This window comes from Pezoporus occidentalis, unplaced genomic scaffold, assembly GCF_034315485.1.
Source record: "Pezoporus occidentalis ecotype Australia unplaced genomic scaffold, CSIRO_AGI_Poc_V1 ctg86, whole genome shotgun sequence".
Lineage (NCBI taxonomy): Eukaryota > Metazoa > Chordata > Aves > Psittaciformes > Psittacidae > Pezoporus > Pezoporus occidentalis.
The window spans coordinates 1,661,964-1,681,013 of NW_026916220.1; the positions used below are offsets into that span (position 1 = coordinate 1,661,964).

A 19,050-nucleotide genomic window follows, 5' to 3' on the forward strand; every position below is an offset into this window, starting at 1 on the left:
ATGTCATATACTTGATGGCCTTAATCATCTTGGTCACCCTTTGCTGGACTTGTTCCAGTCTGTCCTTGTCCCTCATATGCTGGGGAGCTCAGAACTGGACCCAGCACTTCAGATGTGGCCTCACCAGTGCCACACTCTTTCCAATGCAGCCAAGGAGGCTGCTGGCCTTCTTTGCCAAGACATTGAAAAACAGTTTTTTGAAGGACTTCTACACCTTCAGGGATTACAGATTTTGTAAGTTTCCATGGATTTAAGAGCAGACAAATCGGCAAAAAAGAAATTCATTGATGATTAATAAACACAATAAGCTACAATATCACAAGATGTCCCTGAACAAAACTGTAAGCTTGGTGAGTTGGATGTGGAAGATGTACTGTGTATTTCCTCTATCCCTATGATTAAAGCATCCCTTTTTGACTGTTGAAGCTATTAGGTTAGATAGACCTCTGGGTCTGATGTAGGACTGTTCTTAGGCATTATAGAATGCTACATGATTTCTAGAGCATATTATCTTACATTCACTGCAGTCACTTACCAAATTTCTGAATTAATTTAGGAAAGACTGAAGTTTATAAAAGATGGAAGATTGTGTAAATAAACACATCTGTTAAAAATTACCAGTTCAGAACTTGTTTCAGTTAAGTGGTGGGAAAAGCCCCTGAAGAAAAATACAATGAAGAATTTACCTCATATCCCAATTAAAAAAACTCCCAAACTCAGAATGGTACTTAAAGGTGAAATGTTTCTTAGTGTACAAAGACCCTTCAGTTTTTTAGCATTGTTTCAGAAACTGCAGGACAGAGATGCTGGAGTATCCAGATACATCCAACACGGCAACAGTATTACAGACACTCTTTCAGTTCTTCAAATCAGCAATATAATCAAAGGATAGAGATGACAATTTTACAGGCCACTATTTTACTGCTCTCCAGAAATTTTCATATCATGCATACCACTGACCAGCTTTTCCAGATACCTGATATATTCATGTTTTGTAAAGTCTGTTTAAGAATCTCTTACTTTTAACTGCATCAGTTGAGATGTACTTGATAATACAGTTCTAGGATAATCACCTGAATACTTCGTATTTTCCCCTCTTTTGACATGCAAGTCCTCACATAGTTCAAAGCACATTTTTACACTAAGAAAAAGCTCCAGAGAGCTATTCCTACAGGGCACAAATGATGTTCCTAAAAACCATTCATTCATGTTAGGGTGTACTTCATAAATGGTGGCACTATGTAATGGGACTTACGAACCAGCAACAAATAAACACACATTAATCAACAGTCCATTGAATAAATGAAGCAATCTTCATTATTAACAGATGATAAGTTCTAGCAGTTGCTGTTCTATAGGTTGCAAAGGATAAGGACAGCATAGCAAAAGTGTTCAAACAGCAGTTGTTATTTCATAAGGAAATACCATGGTTTGCAAATCTGCAAGAATCTTCTTTCAAAATGTCAATTTACATATAGTTTAGTCATCAAATTTAATCTTTTTCCCTTGGAATGCTGTAATTTGAGACATTTGTTCGTTGCGTCTCTTGCTTGCTTCCCACGATGGATGAAGAGGCTGCTCCAAAAATGCTTGCTTATTATCACATTTAACACCTGCAGCTTTTACAAATGGTTGCTTCTTGAACTGTGGTTCCTTTTTATAAAGAGCTGTGCAAGAAGTACAAAATAAACCAGTAACTATATAATGAACCTTCATGAAAATATGCTAAAACTGCCTTGGAATTGCAGATATTTTCAACAAATTCATAATGAGCCATGGAGAACACATTCATCTGAATGTTCACAGCAACATTTCCTCACCTTGCAGCCCAGTAAATTATCACTTGGTAGACTGCAGATATTTAAGATTTATTATTATTGACTGCATTCAAAATTTGTGTAGACCAATATTCAGCAGTCTCAACTCTCTTCTTCACATAAACCAATGAGATATTACACAGTGTAACTCAATATGACTGAAATGATACCCTTCAGCCAATGAATTAAAAAATGGTACCATATACTATAAATGGAATAAAATATTGAAGGAGCTACTGAAGGACCTACTCAAGAGATAAACTACTTGTTAAATATCATAATCTGACACCTTTTTCTGTGCATGGGTAACACTAACTACTCAACATGAAGTCAGACAGGAAGGGACTTTCCCGTATAAACCCTAATATGTCTAATATTCAAAAACAGGTAATAGTAAATGATACCAACAGATTAAAATGAAAGCTCAACAATTTGACTATTTTAACAACAAACGTTAAAATGTGTGCCACAAAACTGAAATGAAACAAAACAGCATGATTAGACTGCAGAGGCAACAAAATCTCAAGACGTTTTTACTCTTACAACTTTACCAGGTTAAGTAATACATACCTGTTCTTTCATTTTTGTGAGACTGGTCTTTTGTATTTCTAAAAATAAAAAGAGAATTTAGGATTTTTCAATAGTCTTGTAAGATAACAAACACTTGTGACCAAAGAACTGTCATCACCAAAACACTCATGCAATGACTTTTCCAGCAAAATGTGCCAAACCCCTTATATATTGATTTCTCTTTGCTAATAAAAAGCAAAAATAGAAGTATTTGCTTTAGGTCTCTTCAGGAATCCTTCTTATTTGGGAAGGGCTAATAAAAATCACAATCATCTGTATTACTGGGAAGAAAGGAGGGAATAGAGAACATAACAATGAGAAAAAATTACCTTTTCTTTTGAGATTTCTGATTAGAGGCAGACAAAGAACTGCAGAACACTGATTCTAGCTTGCTTGCTTTTGCATGTGGCTTTCCTTCTTCCATGATCAAATATTGCTCTGCCCTAGCCACTGTGTTCTTTTCTTTCTTCACTATGTTCTTCTGAAGTCCACCCTTTGCTTTTACTGAAGAAAGAGCAGTAACTGCTGCTAACTTTTTCTTTCTTTTTACTTTGCCAATGAAGAAATCATCATTGCTGTCAGTGTCAGAATCTGATGACTGGTTATAAAACCTCTCTTCAGTACTATCATCAAAGTACTCCTCTTCATTAGGATGTTTCTGGTCTCTATCATCAACTTTTATTGCATTTAATTTGTTCAAGCTTGTATTTTCTTTCCTTGTTTGATAGCCAAGTTTCCTTCCCATTTTATTCTGGCTGACTGCTTGCACTTCTACTGCCTGAAACGAAGATTTTTCTAGAACATATGCTCTCTTAATTTCTACAGCTTTCTGCTCAGATTCACTCTCACAGGGCTCTTCAGCAACCTCATCAGTTTCTATGTTCATACTATTTTTTGTTTTGTGTTCACATCCTTGCTGTTTTTGAGCTAGTTGAAGAGCCTGGTCATCCACAATGCTATTGAAATGTGCTGATTTAGGCTCTTCTTCTGACGTAGCCTTTTTCGAGTAAGTGGCTTTGTCTGGGTTCTTTCTTGCATCCTTAAAAGCTTTTACAGCAGCTATACAAAGGACAGAAGGAAAATCTTTTGTTGCAGCTACACATGAGTTTATGTATATTATTTTAATATAATAAAACACTTTTGCAAGTTAAATATGTTCCACAAGATAAGCAGAAATGGAATTTCCTTATCAACCATTTACTGAACACATGCGACAAGAAATACGTCAGAGTCAAGCTGCGTCAATGGAGGTTTAGACTGAATATTAGGAAAAATTTCTTCACAGAGGGTGATCAGACATTGGAACAGGCTGCGCAGGGCAGCAGTGGGGTCACCGACCCTGGAAATGTTCACGAACCATGCAGACGAGGCCCTTAGGGCCATGGTTTAGAGGTGGACTTGGCAGTCCTGGGGTAATGGTCAGACTTTATGATCTTAAAAGTCTTTTCCAACCTAGTTGAGTCTATGATTGATTCTAAAGATATCCCAGGTACAGGGTGGTCAGGAAAAGCCAGGAAGCAAATGTGAAATTATCTGCAACTGAATACACTGTTAAACTTGGGTTTAACTGTGAACTCTTCCAACAGCAAATAATCTGCAGCTGATAATCATGTTTATTTAGGACACTTCTTTGCATGTAAAAACTGCAAACAGTAACTAAATTGCTCAGATATAATGAAATGGGTATTTGTACCTGACCCCTTTTCAACATCAATTTTAGTTGGAAAATTTGAGTTTAAAGAGAACAGGAGATAACCTAAAGAACTAGGACAGATTCCCTAGGGATTCTGGGGACAGTTTCCAGGGAAGTTTAAGGGAGTCGTTGCAAAACTTTTTAGCTGCTTTTGGGAACCCAGCTGTAGTGCCCCTTTTGCCTTTTTATCTGCATGTTACTGTGCTTACTGCCAATTCAGTCTTATTTAATTTAGAGATACTCTGTTATATCCACTAAATTTTTAGAATTTTTTCAGTTCCCATTATAAGCCCTACTTATCAGGTCCTATACTCTTAAATGTCATATAGCCTACTGTCACGAATAAACTCATTTTAATCAATATAAATGACTAAAGCGTGCAACACTTGGTTCACTGCAGCTAGTCACGGTAATTACTACAGATGTTATTCAGTTTTCTTTTTATACTGGTTGTTCATGTCAGGAATATATAGGAACAAGGTAACGCACCAGTAAGTTACTGAAGTCATAAACAAGTAATGTAATATTTCATACCTTTAAGTTCAACAAATCTGGGTTTCAAGGTGGGGTGTGTTGCAAGTCTTGCAATGGCTCGCTCTGTTGCAGTACAGTTTGGCTTTACAAAATAAATTCAAAGGCACAAAGTCAATAAAACGGTGGATACTTATACAGGTCTGTATCAGTTATGCTACAATACACACTAATGTGATTCTGGATTATTAACTAAACAAGAGGAAAGGTTTACGACACTGTAATATTTGATTTTTTTTCATTCAAAATGAGGAAAAATGTGACTGCCCAAATATTGGCAGAAATGTAGCACACATGTAAGCAAAACTGTTCTCAGGTACTGAATATGGGTAATGTGATTTTTATTTTAAAAGCATAACAGACACATCTTTCAGAGTTAACACACTGATTTTACATTCACTGTTTCTTGTACACGTAAAGCAAATTCATGAATTTACTGAATAAAGAACACCATAGTGGCAGAAGACATTCTGCATGAAAGAATACAAGCAGCTTGCAAGAAGTGCAGTATGAATGCCATGAAAGTAGACAAAATGACACAGCAGGTATTGAAGAAATATACATTAAACATATTTAAGAGGCAATGTCTAACCTGATCTTTTAGACAAACAATCCTGAATTTGATGTGGCAGAATACCAAAACTTTTTAGACTGATTCAAAGAACAAACATGATCTTCATGCTTTAATTTGAAAAAAAAAAAGGAGAAAAGTAGGAATTGCTTCTATGTCTGACTTTTCCTTTTATATATTAGAAGTCACAGGTATGGCACATTATGAAAGCTACCTCATTTTCAGATTAAGCGTCATCACTCTGCTTAAAGAACAACATGAGAGGCGTTTAAGACTTTTCCAAAGACAGCTATGTTGTCTTTTTTTGAAGGGAGGGAAAGGAGGTGTAAAAATTTTGCAAAACACAAACTTAGCAGGAAGATTTCTTTAAGCCTCCAGCGGAATTCTTTTGGAAAGAGGAGAAAAGACACACCTTCCTCCTTTTCTCCTACTGGTACTATGATGGATGTATTTCTCAACTGTTGCTACTTGTGATTTGAGCCATACGCTGCAGTAAGTACCACAGCAGAGGCCACACGAACCAACTGCTGACGAGTCTCACCAGGTAAGAGCCCTGTGACCCAACCTGAGCTGATTTTGGTGCCCAGCAACTCAGCAGAACATGTTACCTCTCCTGCCCTCAACAAACACTGCAACTGATGAGCCCAAGTCACAGGTATGAGAATAAAGGGTGGAGATTGTACAGGCTTTGCCTTGGGAAGGAGGTAACTTTCTCCATAATGGCCAAGAAGGTACTGTGCTTTGGATTTGTGACTAAAGCATTTTAGAGTTGATAATGTAGAGAAATGAAGGATACTGATCACTTAGCATGATTCACTTAGCGTAAGTAGCTATAGGTACTCAAGCCTTAGGCTGCAGGCTGTAAACTTTAACCTAGTTAAGTAAAAGGAGGCCCCAGTGCTGGTTCATGATGGAATATAAGGAAGCGAGGAAGGCCACTATGCTTGTCAGCAGAAGGTACAATCTTCAAGATAAGAAATCACCTGCCCGGAGTGAATGAAGGGACCCACTGAGGAACAGGAAGACCCCAGACCTTAATATTACCTCTGTCTGGAACTGTCACAAGAGCAGTGGGTAGTTTAGATTATAAGGGTATAACTGCCCTTACATGGTTTTCTTTGTTCAGGGTGCCTACGGAGGCACCCAGCTTAAGCTGTTTCTTACCAATGTACCAAAAAGCTGGTTAGTCTGCTTGGGAGTCTGCTCAGGGAATCCTAAACTTGAGCCAAACAGGGAAAAAAGTCTGCATTGAGTGTGTGTGTGTTTGTGCCTATGGAGTCAATATGGGCCACTCACTGGGTCACTAGAGCCACCCACCACAAAGGGACTATGAGTCCTTGTAGTTAAATTCTCAGCTGGTATGAATGTAACTCCTTGATTGTGTGATGAGTCCTTTTTCCCTAACATGTAAGATACCAATGATTCAGTTATTGCTGAGTACTGCTTGCACAACACCAAGGCCTTCTTTGTTTCTCACTCTGCCCTCCCAAAAAGCAGCCAGGGGGTAGGAAACACAGCTGGGATAGCTGATATGAACTGACCCAAACTATATTCCATTGCGTATCAAGTCATGCTCAGCAATAAAAGCTCAAGGCAAGGAAAAGGAAAAAGGGGTATGTTTGTGGTTATGGCATTTGTCTTCTCAAGTAACTGTTCGATGAAATGAAGCCCTGCTTTCTGTGATGTGGCTAAACATCTAGGGGCTGATGGGAAGTAGTGAATTAATTTCTTATTCTCCTTTGCTTGCACACGGTTTTGCTTCACTTATTGAAATGTCTTTATCTCAAGCTACAAGTTGTCTGACTTTTGTTCTCCTGATGCTATCCCCATCCTGCAGGAGTGGGGTGAGTAAGCAGCTGCTGCTGGGTGCTTAGCTGCTGGCTGGGGTCAAACCATGACACAAACACTACCTAATACATCAGCAATGCATGTTTAAGGTAACTGATTTGCTTGACATAAGATTTCTCAGCGGGGATCTTACTTGTTTGTATGTGCATTTTCTTTCAGCAGAATTATGACATTTAGTATAAACTTATGTATTCACTGCATAGAGATGGATGCTTTGCGCCAACTACTAGTTCAAGACAGTCACTTTCAGTGCACTGGTCTGAAGGAAATGGAACAGAAGATGACACTACAGCTACACCAGAGCCAGTACTTCTAAATGCAAAACCATTTAATTAGTTTGCAAAATGTAAATCTTGTTCCTCAACCAATGCAAAGCAAATGCCATTTTTATTTCTTCGGCTGTAGTTCTAGAGCCTACAAAATATATCCAGGGTGTGTCCAATCATATTTCATATTTGAAGTGCAGAGCATCTGAGAAATTGAGTACCTTCCTTTCTCCTGAATTCTCTGCTATTACTATTTCTTCAGGTCAAGAAAAACTGGAAAAATATTTTCTCTGTAGACTGTCTACAGAACTTTGAACACTGGCCAGAGGAGATGGGTCAAAAGATGGGTCCATTTCCAAGGACCACAGAGTGGCTTACTTTGGGGCTAGCCTAGCTCTGAGAACTTGAAATCTGAATTTTGATCCCCATGTGACAGTGCTGCAGGCTGCCACCAGATTCCTGGGACAGCAAGCTCACATTTCTAAGATCAAATGGTATTTTCTTTGGAGATTGTTCTATAGCTGGAAAATCTATTTCTGAACTTAATTAATACACTTTTCCCCTCAGCTACTTCCTGTGGGTTTTGAAAGAATATACCATGAAGTTCAGAAAGCAGCAGCAGCTTCTGTGCAACATCTGGTGTCCCTTAATTCGTATATTTATAGAAAGGGTTTAAGCTTATACATGCCAATCCATATGGAATAACCACATTTTTTCCTTATAGCAAAATACAAACACTATTCACACTGACAGTAGCCAACAAACATACAATATGACACATTCTTTAAAATCTCCCATTTTTCTGCTTTTTTGGCACATTCAATGCTCACTTTATTTTTTCTTAAGTATTTTCCAGTATATAAGAACCTTGGCAGAAAATAACAGAAAAACATCAGCTATATTTATAGCATATACCCCTTCTGCCTCCTACTGCCCCCATTATGTTTAATTACAAAGACACTGGAATCATACATATTTATTTTCACACGTTCTTGTTACTTCTTGTATTATTTTACAGTATTATTTTTTTTTTTTCACTCAAGAATGTCCTAGGTACTTTCCTTAGGAACTCATTCAGTGTGCAACTAAGGTGCTGCGAAGTGAACAAAGCAACTGAGCAGTACACAGCCACTTTTCAGTGAAAAGTTGCAGGCTACATACAGAACCACCTGAAAGTCAGAGTCTCCTCAAACTTTATCTTGGTAAGTGATGCATTATTTCCCTATATAGTAGTAAAAACGTCTATCATCACTGCTACGTTTCATTAAACTCCATGTAGACATTTAACTGAACTAATTTCACTGTATTTTTAAATCTCTTAAAATGAAAAGGAACCAAAACTGCATAAACAGGCATTCTTCATTCTGAGTATCAGATTTGCTCAGAGAGCAACAGACCTCAAAACATAACCTGTCAGTCATACCATAATAAAGCAGCAGCCATATAACTTACTCATGCGCAAACACACATACACAGACAAACTGTACTATGTGGCAATGACTGGGAAGAGTATGGACATTATAAACTTACTAAGATAGACTCACAATACAAGTTTTGAGATACGGAATGGCTCTGAGGGCTGGCAGAACTGGGTAAAAAAAACCCAAAGCCAAAAACGAAGCAGCAGCATAATGGAAACCTCAGGAGATGTTTTTGTGGATAGTACCTGTTTCATACAATCGCAGGCGATAAAAGTGAGAAAAAGAAACTCAAGTGTCTTGGATCGGAGCCTTGGGGCAGGAGTTGATAGGAATACCTTATTACCATGCTTAAGACGACAGCATCAGGAAAAATAAAAGGTCAGAAACCTGGGATTAACTTGGGAACATGAAAAGGAGACTTCAAATCATTGGTTCATTCCAGTTACTCTTCATGTTCGAATCTATTTTTGTTTATACTCTCTTCTATAATTGTAACAAATAATAGGAAAAAAAGGCCAGGTTGGATGGGGCTTTGAGCAACCTAGTCTAGTGGAAGGTGTCCCTGCCCATGGCAGTGGGGTTGGAACTGGATGATCTTTAAGATCTCTTCCAACACAAACGATTCGAAAGAGCTCATACTTCTATTTTTTTCAATTGACTTTTTTATGGAAGGGTCTCACCAGCAATAAGACTGCTACCAGAAAAGTGTACCACTGCAAAGACTACTACTATAATTTCAGCTAGGTGGAAGGACAGTGCTGCTTGTAATGCCTGGTGGCCCTGCATCTGTCATTTTAGATCATTGCTCAGTTATTTAAATTAATGACATGCAAATAGAGACATTCAGGGACCCCACTAACAAGTACTCAGTAAAAAAAAGCTATGACACAAAAAGTAACCTTGAATCAAGTCATACTCAAGTTCCTAAACTAATGGGAAATGTAGTTTAATGATGAGTGTAACAGCCTGATTTTAAGCAAAAAAAAAATGGCAGTGATAATGTTAACCAGCGTAAGCATAAAATCCCATAAAAATAAACCCCAATTCTGGGCCAAAACAAGATATCACAATACCCTTTGTAGCAGCTTAGGAGAAGCGACTCCCTACTAAAAAAAAACAAAACAAACTCCAAACAAAAAGCCCAACAGAAAACCTGTTAATCCACACGCTCCTCCTAGAGCTCTGACTAGTTACAGCTGCCCTTCATAATAGCAGATGTGGTTAATGTGGAGTCACAGGGTAGCTGAAGGCGCCAAATCATGGCTGCCACCCAACTCCATCCCATGACCTCATACTGCTTTGGAATACAACCCTGGAGAAAAGTTACTTTCTGACTGTGAAATGCTGCTAGCTCTCCCCCTTCCTTTATGTCTGTGAGACATAGAGCACATGATTTGTGGCTATCAGACATGAAGATTTTGTTATGAGAAGCAACCAGTTAATGCTATCACTCGTGGTAGCTCTGTTGTCTCTCTGCATCCAACAGCAAGAGATTGTTGACTGTGTCTTGCTTTGACAATAGAAGGATGGACCAACTAGGGGATGCAGTAAACTGGTCTCTGTTAGATATAGCAACAGTTTACAAGTGAGCGGTTCTCCCAAATACTGAAATAACAGAGAACAATCCCATAGCATTCAAAGGAGAGAAACATCAGCACTAAATGCTTCAAACTCCGCAATGGGAATGGATAGCCCAAACCTGCCAGATTTATAATCAACTTCTACTCAGCTTTTACTCAACTTTCCCAATTTTCCACATAACATCAAAATGATGGTACAGGTATTATGAAGAAGTAGCTATACATGCCTAGTTAGCAAGAAAGGTAAGAAGCTCTTACAGCAATTAATTCGGTATGGATCTTGCGAAATCATGCAAGTTGCAACATTTTTTTATTGGGCTATATGCAGTTTTTAAAATAGACTGATGAATAATTTCCAGTTGAAGGTAAAATGTATGTCCTAACAGATTCAAAGCCTTTAGAAAAACCCTCAGCAGGACAATGTCTTGTAAAAGAACAAGAGCAGAAAACCTTCAAAATTTCTTACAAAACTTCAAGATATATTAGTAAACCTGAAGTCCCCTTTGGCTTCTTCATTTATTTTCAACCATTGCTACAGCTTATATTAATTTATGTTGTTTTCTGTTACTGTGGTAATTCAACCACGAAAATATTTTGGTATTTACCTTTTTTATCTTGCAACCTGTGGTGGGTTAACCCTGGCTGGAGGGCAGCTGCCCACCTAAGCTGCTCTATCACTCCCCTTCTCAGCTGTGCAGAGGTGAGAAAATACAACAAAAGGCTGGTGGGACAAGATAAGGACAGGGAGAGATCATTCACTTGCTACCATCACAGGCAAAACACACTCGACTTGGGGAAAACTTAATCTATTGCCAACCAAATTAGAGGCAGGTAGAGAAATAAAATCTAAATCTTAAAACACCTTGCCCCCATCCCTCCCTTCTTCACTGGCTCAACTTCATTCCCAAATTCTCTACCTCCTCCGTGCCAGCAGCACATGGGAAAGGGGAATGGGGACTGTGGTCAGTTCATCACACATTATTTCTTCCAGTCCTTCCTTCTCACACTCTTCCCCTGATCCAGTGTGGGTCTCTCCCATGGCAAACAGTCCTCCATAAACTTCCTCAATGTGAGCCCTTCTCACAAGCTGCAGTTCTTCATGAACTGCTCCAGTGTGGGCCCCTTTCATGGGATGAAGCCCTTCAGGAACAGGCTGCTCCAAGTGTGGGTCCCTGTCAGGTCACAAGTCCTGCAGCAAACCTGCTTCAGCTCAGGTTCCTCTCTCCATGGGGTCACAGCTCCTGTCAGCACCCTGCTTCAGTGTGGGCTGCTCATGGTGTCACAGCCTCCTTTAGGAGTCCCCCTGCTCTGGTGTGGGGTCCTCCATGGGCTGCAGGTGGAATCTGCTTCACCATGGACCTCCATGGGCTGCAGGTGCACAGCTGCCTCACCATGGGCTGCACCATGGGATGCAGGGGACTCTCTGCTCCAGTGCCTGGAGCACCATCTCAACCTGGTGAAGAAACAGCTTGGTGTCTGCAGAGCTTCTGCTCTCACATATTCCCACTCCTTTCCCTGGCTGCAACCACTTCTGCTCAGTAACTTTCTGCCATTATTAAATACATTATCGCAGAGGTGCTCCCATCATCATTGATGGGCTTGGACTTGGCTAGTGGTGGGTCCGACTTGGAGCTGGCTGACAACTGGTGCCATCGGACATGGAGAAGCTGCAAGCAGCTTCTCAAAGAAGCCACCCCCATAGTCCCTCTGCTACCAAAACCTTTCCATGCAAACCTCATATACAGCATTATGGAAGCTGAATACCCGCAGCAACATGGTGTGTTAGCTGGACTACCTTCTCAAATGCAGAACTGCACACAATAGAAGGCAGAGGTCTGGAGAATCTAACTGACGTTGCATTGACAGCATTAGCACTGACTGTCAATTCATCACGGACCTTCTGGACTCTTGAATCCAGGATCTGGGGACAGCATGACAGTCTTCTAAATACTATCAAGGTGCTTACACTGCTCTGAATTAATCTGTAGGTCTGGACCAAAGCTATTCTTTTCCCTATAATTTGTTCACTTGCACTTACCTACACTCCAACATCCATTTTGGCTTGTCTTTTATCAGAAAGAATTATTAAGTATAAACTATTTCAATCATTGCCTCCTCTTGTTTTAAAATAAGAATTTCAAAATAGACCATAAATTCAAACAGAAAACAATTTCTTGCTGTTCTTTGCTGCATGCATGATAAAAAATATCTATTATCCAAGCATCTGAAAAAGTTCAAAGGCTCTTTAGGAAGCCTAGCACTTTACAAGTATTAGAAGACCATATTTAACTGGAACATAAAAGAGTCAGTAAAGTTCTTTGGATTACCCTGTCACAACTAATTTAGCCAACCGTACAAGTGTGAGGTAAATTCCTCGTCTTCAGATAGGTAAATAGTCAAGTTGAAATGGAGTAATTCATCCCAAACTACCACAGGGAACTACGGCATAGCTTGGCATAAACTCCTATAATTGTCTCAAGAAAGAAAAGTCAGAGCAAAAAAATCCAGAATAAAGTAGGCATAGATTCTTAATTATCTCCTCATGGAGAACAGGGTAAACTCTAGGTATAAGCTGAAAAAACAAGACTGTGGACAACTCAAATGCTAACTCTTCCCTACTTCTTCCAGGGCTAGTAAGAAAATGTCTATACTATTTGTATAGTTTGGCATCCCACAAAATCAACACACACATTTTTTAAGAGAAAAATGTTAACTTCTAAAGGTTATGCAAGAGAACATGAAGGGAGCACTGTGCCAACTCCCTCCCCCCCAGTTGTAGTCTAACTCATTGTGACTACCAGCACTGAAACCTCTGCTGGCCTTTCAGACAATCGAAGCATGCTGAACATCATGCTACAGAAAAAATATGTCTATGATGTGGACAAATCGTACTAAGAAAGTACACTGGAAAGCTAAACATGACGAAACAGAAAACCTGAAACAAAAAATGGACTTCAGGGGAACAGAAACAAAATGCATCTTGGATAACAGGCAGTAGCTGTGAACAATACAAAGAGAAAGGTCTTAGCCATAAAATTCAGACAGACCTTTTCAGAGAACATAATGAAATCCGGAGGAAAGGTTGCCCATAAATTAGTTTGACAACCACTGTATATCAGATCTGAAACCACAGCTGACTTGCAGAAAAATGAAGTCGATAGATCTTTTGCTAGTAACTAGCCATCTAGAATGAGGGTCTGGAGACTCAAAATAGGCAGCTGTTTATTTACTCCAAACAGGGAATTATGCTGGCTAATCTCAAAATGAAATCTGAAACAACTACTATTTGGGAAAACATAATTTTAAAGGTTGAGTAATTATCTGTTATAGAAATGAGAGCAGAAACACAGCATAGACCACCAAAACTCAGGCAGTGCTGCAAGCCGGGCAGGAAACAGAACTCTCCAAGTTTGCTACAACCTGAATGCATCTGAGCTCCTAAGATCCAGCTGCAAATGACGGGCCTGTAGAAAAACTGTGTGGAAGCACGTGGTTGTAAATAAACAGAGACACAGGGATGAGCTCCATATTATTAAAACTATTTAATGGGCCAAGAAGTTGACAGCATTCTGCCTTGGATGAACCTGAGAAGTTTCAGAATTGAGATACCCACCAGTATCTTTATGAAGTCAATCTGATGACAAAACCCTGTACCAAACTCCCAGGAATGTAATCTTAAGACATCCTTACAATATTTCATGTAAAACAGATACTCAAACTGAAATTATCACTTGTCAGATGCAACCTGATACAGCACTATATATATATGCACATATGAAAGACAGTTTAGAACAGAGAAAATAGACATACTTCAGATCTTCAAATTTAAAACAGACGCAGAGCTTCAAAACCAACTAATATCTGAGAGCTTGAAAATGAAGCTCCTATTTAATCAGGTATATTTAGGTAATTTACAACATAAAAGATTTATGCCTGCCAACAAACCCTGTCTTTCTCAGAACTTTACATTTACAAACATATATACCACATATATCCATATATAACTGTTGTCAGGTGTCAGTGTCTTCAGATAAAACTCTTGGGAGAGATGTGTTTCAGTTCAGAGCACTGCTGAAGGATCTAAATATAAAAGCCAGGGATTTGACGACTTAACTTTACAAATGCTGCACACACTAACCAGGGGTAGGCCATGCTATTCAAAACAAGACTGAGTTTCTTGGCATACCACATTGCAATTTGTGTGCACAACTGAAAACAGATTTCTTTTAATCTATATATTTTTCAGCCACTTTCTGAAAAAGAAAACGGAAATAGAAATTCAGTTCACCAAAAAAACTATTAAAACATCTGAGATAAACATACCAGTTCTTTGGCATCAAAATTTTCCATCATTAAATTTATTGAGGGAGTATATGCATTCAAAACTTATTTTAATGATAAACACATGTCAGATATATATGGAAGCCCTGATATTACTTGAGCATATCAGAAGATGATGGATGCAAAATACATGGAAATCCTGGATGTTCGCATTTTGTATTTTACTGTATGGCACACAGAACAGTCACCTTTATGCTCAGAGGCTCTTGGCCATCTTCTGGGCCATTACATTATTATTACTTAACTCTGGCATGCAGAATTTCCCTAATGTGTAACCACTCAAACATTTCAATCATTATGCAGTTATTTGAATGCTAAACCCAAGAAAAACTAGACAATCACCCTTTAAATTGAATGCTGTTACACTTTCACTAAGTGACTAGTTACTCATGTTTCCCATACTTTCTCTTACCTAGTAATCTTGCCATAGAGGGGCAATATGATGTAAACTTACGCCCTCATTTTACCAAGCTGTACCTTTCTAATGTAGCCAGTCCTAGCAGCTACATTCATTGACATTCAAATAGGTGAGATTTCTTTTGTTTTTTTTTAAGAGAATTCCACTAACGTAAGAACACCTAACTTTCTGTTTTTAAAAGTTCAAGCAATAGTGCCTCCAGCACTTTTCATCTAACTTTCCAATATTAACAGACTGATTGGGCATACTGAGCTGAAAAGCCTTTTTTTTTTTTTAGGCTTTTATTTTCATAAATCTTATTTTCTTAATTCTGAGTTGCAGCACTTTAAAAAGAGATCTGGATAGGAAAGAGGGGAAGAAATCAGACTAGTTTTGTACTTCATTTTTATATGACATATATTGAAAAACTGATAGTTTCATTTATAAAAATAAGAGCAAAAGAGAGCAGCAGTTGTTTTTCATTTTTAGAAATATCAAGAATGTAATTTTTTTTCCATGATTTTGTAATGCAATTCTGAGTCACACTAAAAAGCATATATGCAAAAAGAGCTTTTGCAGTTAGTAATGTGTGAGCAGCTCTCAGTCCTTAAAATAAATGGTTACAATTGTATAATATAACATTTAAAGTCATCTGGACACTTTAAGTCCTCTAAGCAACCAAACTAATGAAACATTTAAACTCATGTATATTCTAATTTACATCCTCTCTTCTTGCACTTACATTCAGTGCCAACTCTATGGTGCTTCTTAAAACAAGATCAAGCAGCAATGAACAACGGCCACCTTTCTCTCAGTGGTACACTGATCTTGGTTTCTCACACACACTAAAAAAACCCTTGCTAGAAGTTAATGTTTTTAAAACCACTTCCAGTAACCCTGGCTGCAATTGCTCAATAGGTACTAATACCAATACATAAAGGATTAGCAGGAAAACACTCTCCTTTCCTATTTCGTTGAGCATATCCTCCTTTCCCCTTCATGTGGATCAACTTTATAAACTGATTACTTACCCTATGGATGCATACAAAGGATGAAATTCTAAGATTCCATTTTTAATACCTAAATGAATTAAAGGTAACTGAAAACTCTATTATTATCCATCCTAAATTTGTAGCTTCTCTAATCTCAGTTAACATTTTCTATTTGCTACCATAATTCTCACTGGAGGCTGTAGTACATTTGTAGTACCCAATTTTTATGACAGTTGTAACTTCCATTCAAAAGGCTTCTTAGTGCTTCTCATTTCCTGTAATGAGCAAGAGTGCTGTTTGACTTAAAATACAGTGCTCCCCAACACAGCGCCACCATGCACATACATCCTACCCCGTTATCCGTGTAAAGACTGCATCTGTTGAAGACCTGGTGGAAGGAAGATACCTACTCTGTCTGTGATGATGTTGCATGTCAAGTATCCTAGTTGCCCTCTGCTAACTTTTTAGGTTCAAGGGTTGGTATGAAAGCATTCATAAATTACACTCTTTCTCTGTAGCTTGGCATTGGAGGTGCCAATCAGCTGGTACTGCAGGCAGTCTGATTTACCTTCACTCTTTACTGGACCAAGCTGCCTGGTACTAGTTTGACTATGATGCTCACCATTCCTCTCCAGCTTTCTCTTGCACCAAAGGTTCCCCAGACACCTGGATCTCTCTATTTTATATCATGCTCTCACCCATTCATTGAGATTCTGGACCTTTGCCCTCCCTTTTGGCCACTGTATGCAAATCTGAACAATACTGTGGAGAAGGACACCAAGCAGATTCTGGACCTTACTTTATTTAAACCAAAACACAGCCCAAACCTTGAGATCTTATTATGCTACATTTTTAAACTGGTGTCCCCCCCCCCCCCCCCCCCCCCCCCGGAAAGCACAAAGTGAACTGACTCCCAGTAAGCTTTATTGACAACAATATGCCTGCCCACATTCTGGTCTGACACACCAAATTAATGAAATTAAAATATTCAAATCAAAGCAATCACATCACTTTTGAATTTGAGTCTTGTATTTTAATCTTGAACAGTCAGTTCAGCCAGGCAACAAAATCAGGTAATACAGCTTCACAGGAATGCAAATGAGTGGTAAAAAAAAAGATCCCTGAACCAGTAATATAAAATTTGACAGGAGACAGCCTTTATGTGTCAGAGATAAACACAGTACATCTGTGAAAAACTGCCAAAGTTACTAGCTGTTTATTTCAATACCAAATTTTTAAAAGATTCTTTCCATAATGGACAAAATCTGAGCTGTAATTAAACTGGGATGACTGCTATTGCAGCTGTTGAAGATGATGGTAACTTTGGTCTACCTTCTTGCTCTCAATTGGTGGCACAACCCTACCGAGGTACATGTGTGGCAGCTTAGTCTGAATGCAAAGGGACTAATGAAGAAAAGACCTACAAATTGTCACAAAGAGAGTAAGCAAAAGATAGAGTGTGTGTGAAGAACGGGCACCCAAAGGTGGGAAGGCAATAGACAGAACACAGGACAGACAGGAGACTGAAGTCTCCCATTGGAAGTCTGGGAAATGAAAGGCCCTGGCTGGACTAGCAGACAGATGGACAATTGGGTAGAGTAGTAGGTGGGAGTAGAGTGGAAAGAGATTTGTCAAAAACTGACAGTCTTATACTGATGTACAACCTAAGTTGCAATCACAGCAATGGACTCTAGGCTCTAAAATATAGAGGAGTATACATAAAAGACATGCTGAACTGCTCACAGTTCAAGTGTTCACATTTGGAAGATGAGGAACTTTCAGGAAAAGAAAACAAAAACCAATCCGTCACACAGAGAAAGTATTTACACCTGAATGTGAAATTCTTCACTTTGTCAGTAGTCTTACGAAGACCACAGACGTTTCTGTTTAAAGTTAACATCTGGTGCTTGACATGGAAAATTCTCAGGAAACAGTGGCTTCATAGATTCAGTGTAACTTCCATTCAAATAGAGTCAAAATGCCCAGGACAAAAAGAATTCAATGTTGCAACACTGATTCCCAGCATCGTATCAATTATTTTAGCGTATGTTACAGGAAATTGTGCTATTAAATCAATGCAACAGATCTCCAAAAACATAAGATATTGACAGATGCAGCTATTACATAGAGAAAAGTGTATCTAGTATCTGAAATGCAAATGACATACCTTTATTTCCATATTGAAATAAGAAAGGATATAACATTTTAATGTGTAGGAAAATAAATACTGTTCTCAGCATAAACACACAGTTGGAGAATGGAAACATCTTTGGACTTACAGGATTAATAAATTCATTTTATAGACGTTTCCAATAGTTGATACTTAGAAAGGGGCCTGACAGGAGGAATGAGATGGAGAGTGTTAACAGAGTCCAGGTATGTGACTATTAAAAGCTATTAAGTAACAACATTTTCTTCCTACAATTATGCTCTGATTGTCTATAAGTAATTTCTAATTTAAGAAGAGTGTAACAGCAACGGTTTAGATGGCAGTTTTTATGGATTCTTCAAAAACCACCAGCCATTCACCCCCACATTGACAAAATCAAACCACAAAACAGTGAAGTGAAAATAATTAATGAGAAGCATATTATACAAAGCTAATGGGCTACCACATCAATATTACACAACAACCTGATTCATACAGTAGTTCTCTCCCTATGGTTTATGGATTGCATACTAAATATTTTCAGAAACAAAGAATGTTAAAAATCCATGCGTAATTATCTAGTTATGCTGCCATTAGAGGCACTAACAACAGAAGTAGAAGTTTTATATCAATAATAACATCTATCTTAATCAGGGAGTTTTTTAGTGAATAGAATTCTTCAGGGGGAACTTGGGGGAGAGAAGGAAGGAGGTTGTAGAAAAAATCCCCCAAAGCCCAAACGAAAGACAGCAACTATTCTTGTGCTTGATCCAAAGCCTCTGAAGTTAATGGAAAGTCTTCAATTAAACTGCAAGAGACTTTGCATCAGGCTCCTTCTATGATTTTGTGCATTTCTTCAGATCAAATCCACAGA

General features: G+C 38.5%; 1 protein-coding gene across 1 annotated transcript in view; it reads right to left on the reverse strand.

The window, feature by feature from the left end:
• Positions 1–895: 895 nt before the first annotated feature.
• SRFBP1 (serum response factor binding protein 1) overlaps positions 896–19,050 on the reverse strand; it is a 70,132-nt gene continuing 51,977 nt past the window's right edge. The window contains exons 5-8 of the mRNA XM_062604469.1: positions 4,615–4,696; positions 2,717–3,446; positions 2,388–2,425; positions 896–1,667 (exon numbers count right to left, since the gene is read on the reverse strand). Of these exons, the coding sequence (XP_062460453.1) occupies positions 1,480–1,667; positions 2,388–2,425; positions 2,717–3,446; positions 4,615–4,696 (1,038 nt within the window). The 3' untranslated portion in view covers positions 896–1,479. The remainder of the gene's footprint in view (positions 1,668–2,387; positions 2,426–2,716; positions 3,447–4,614; positions 4,697–19,050) is intronic.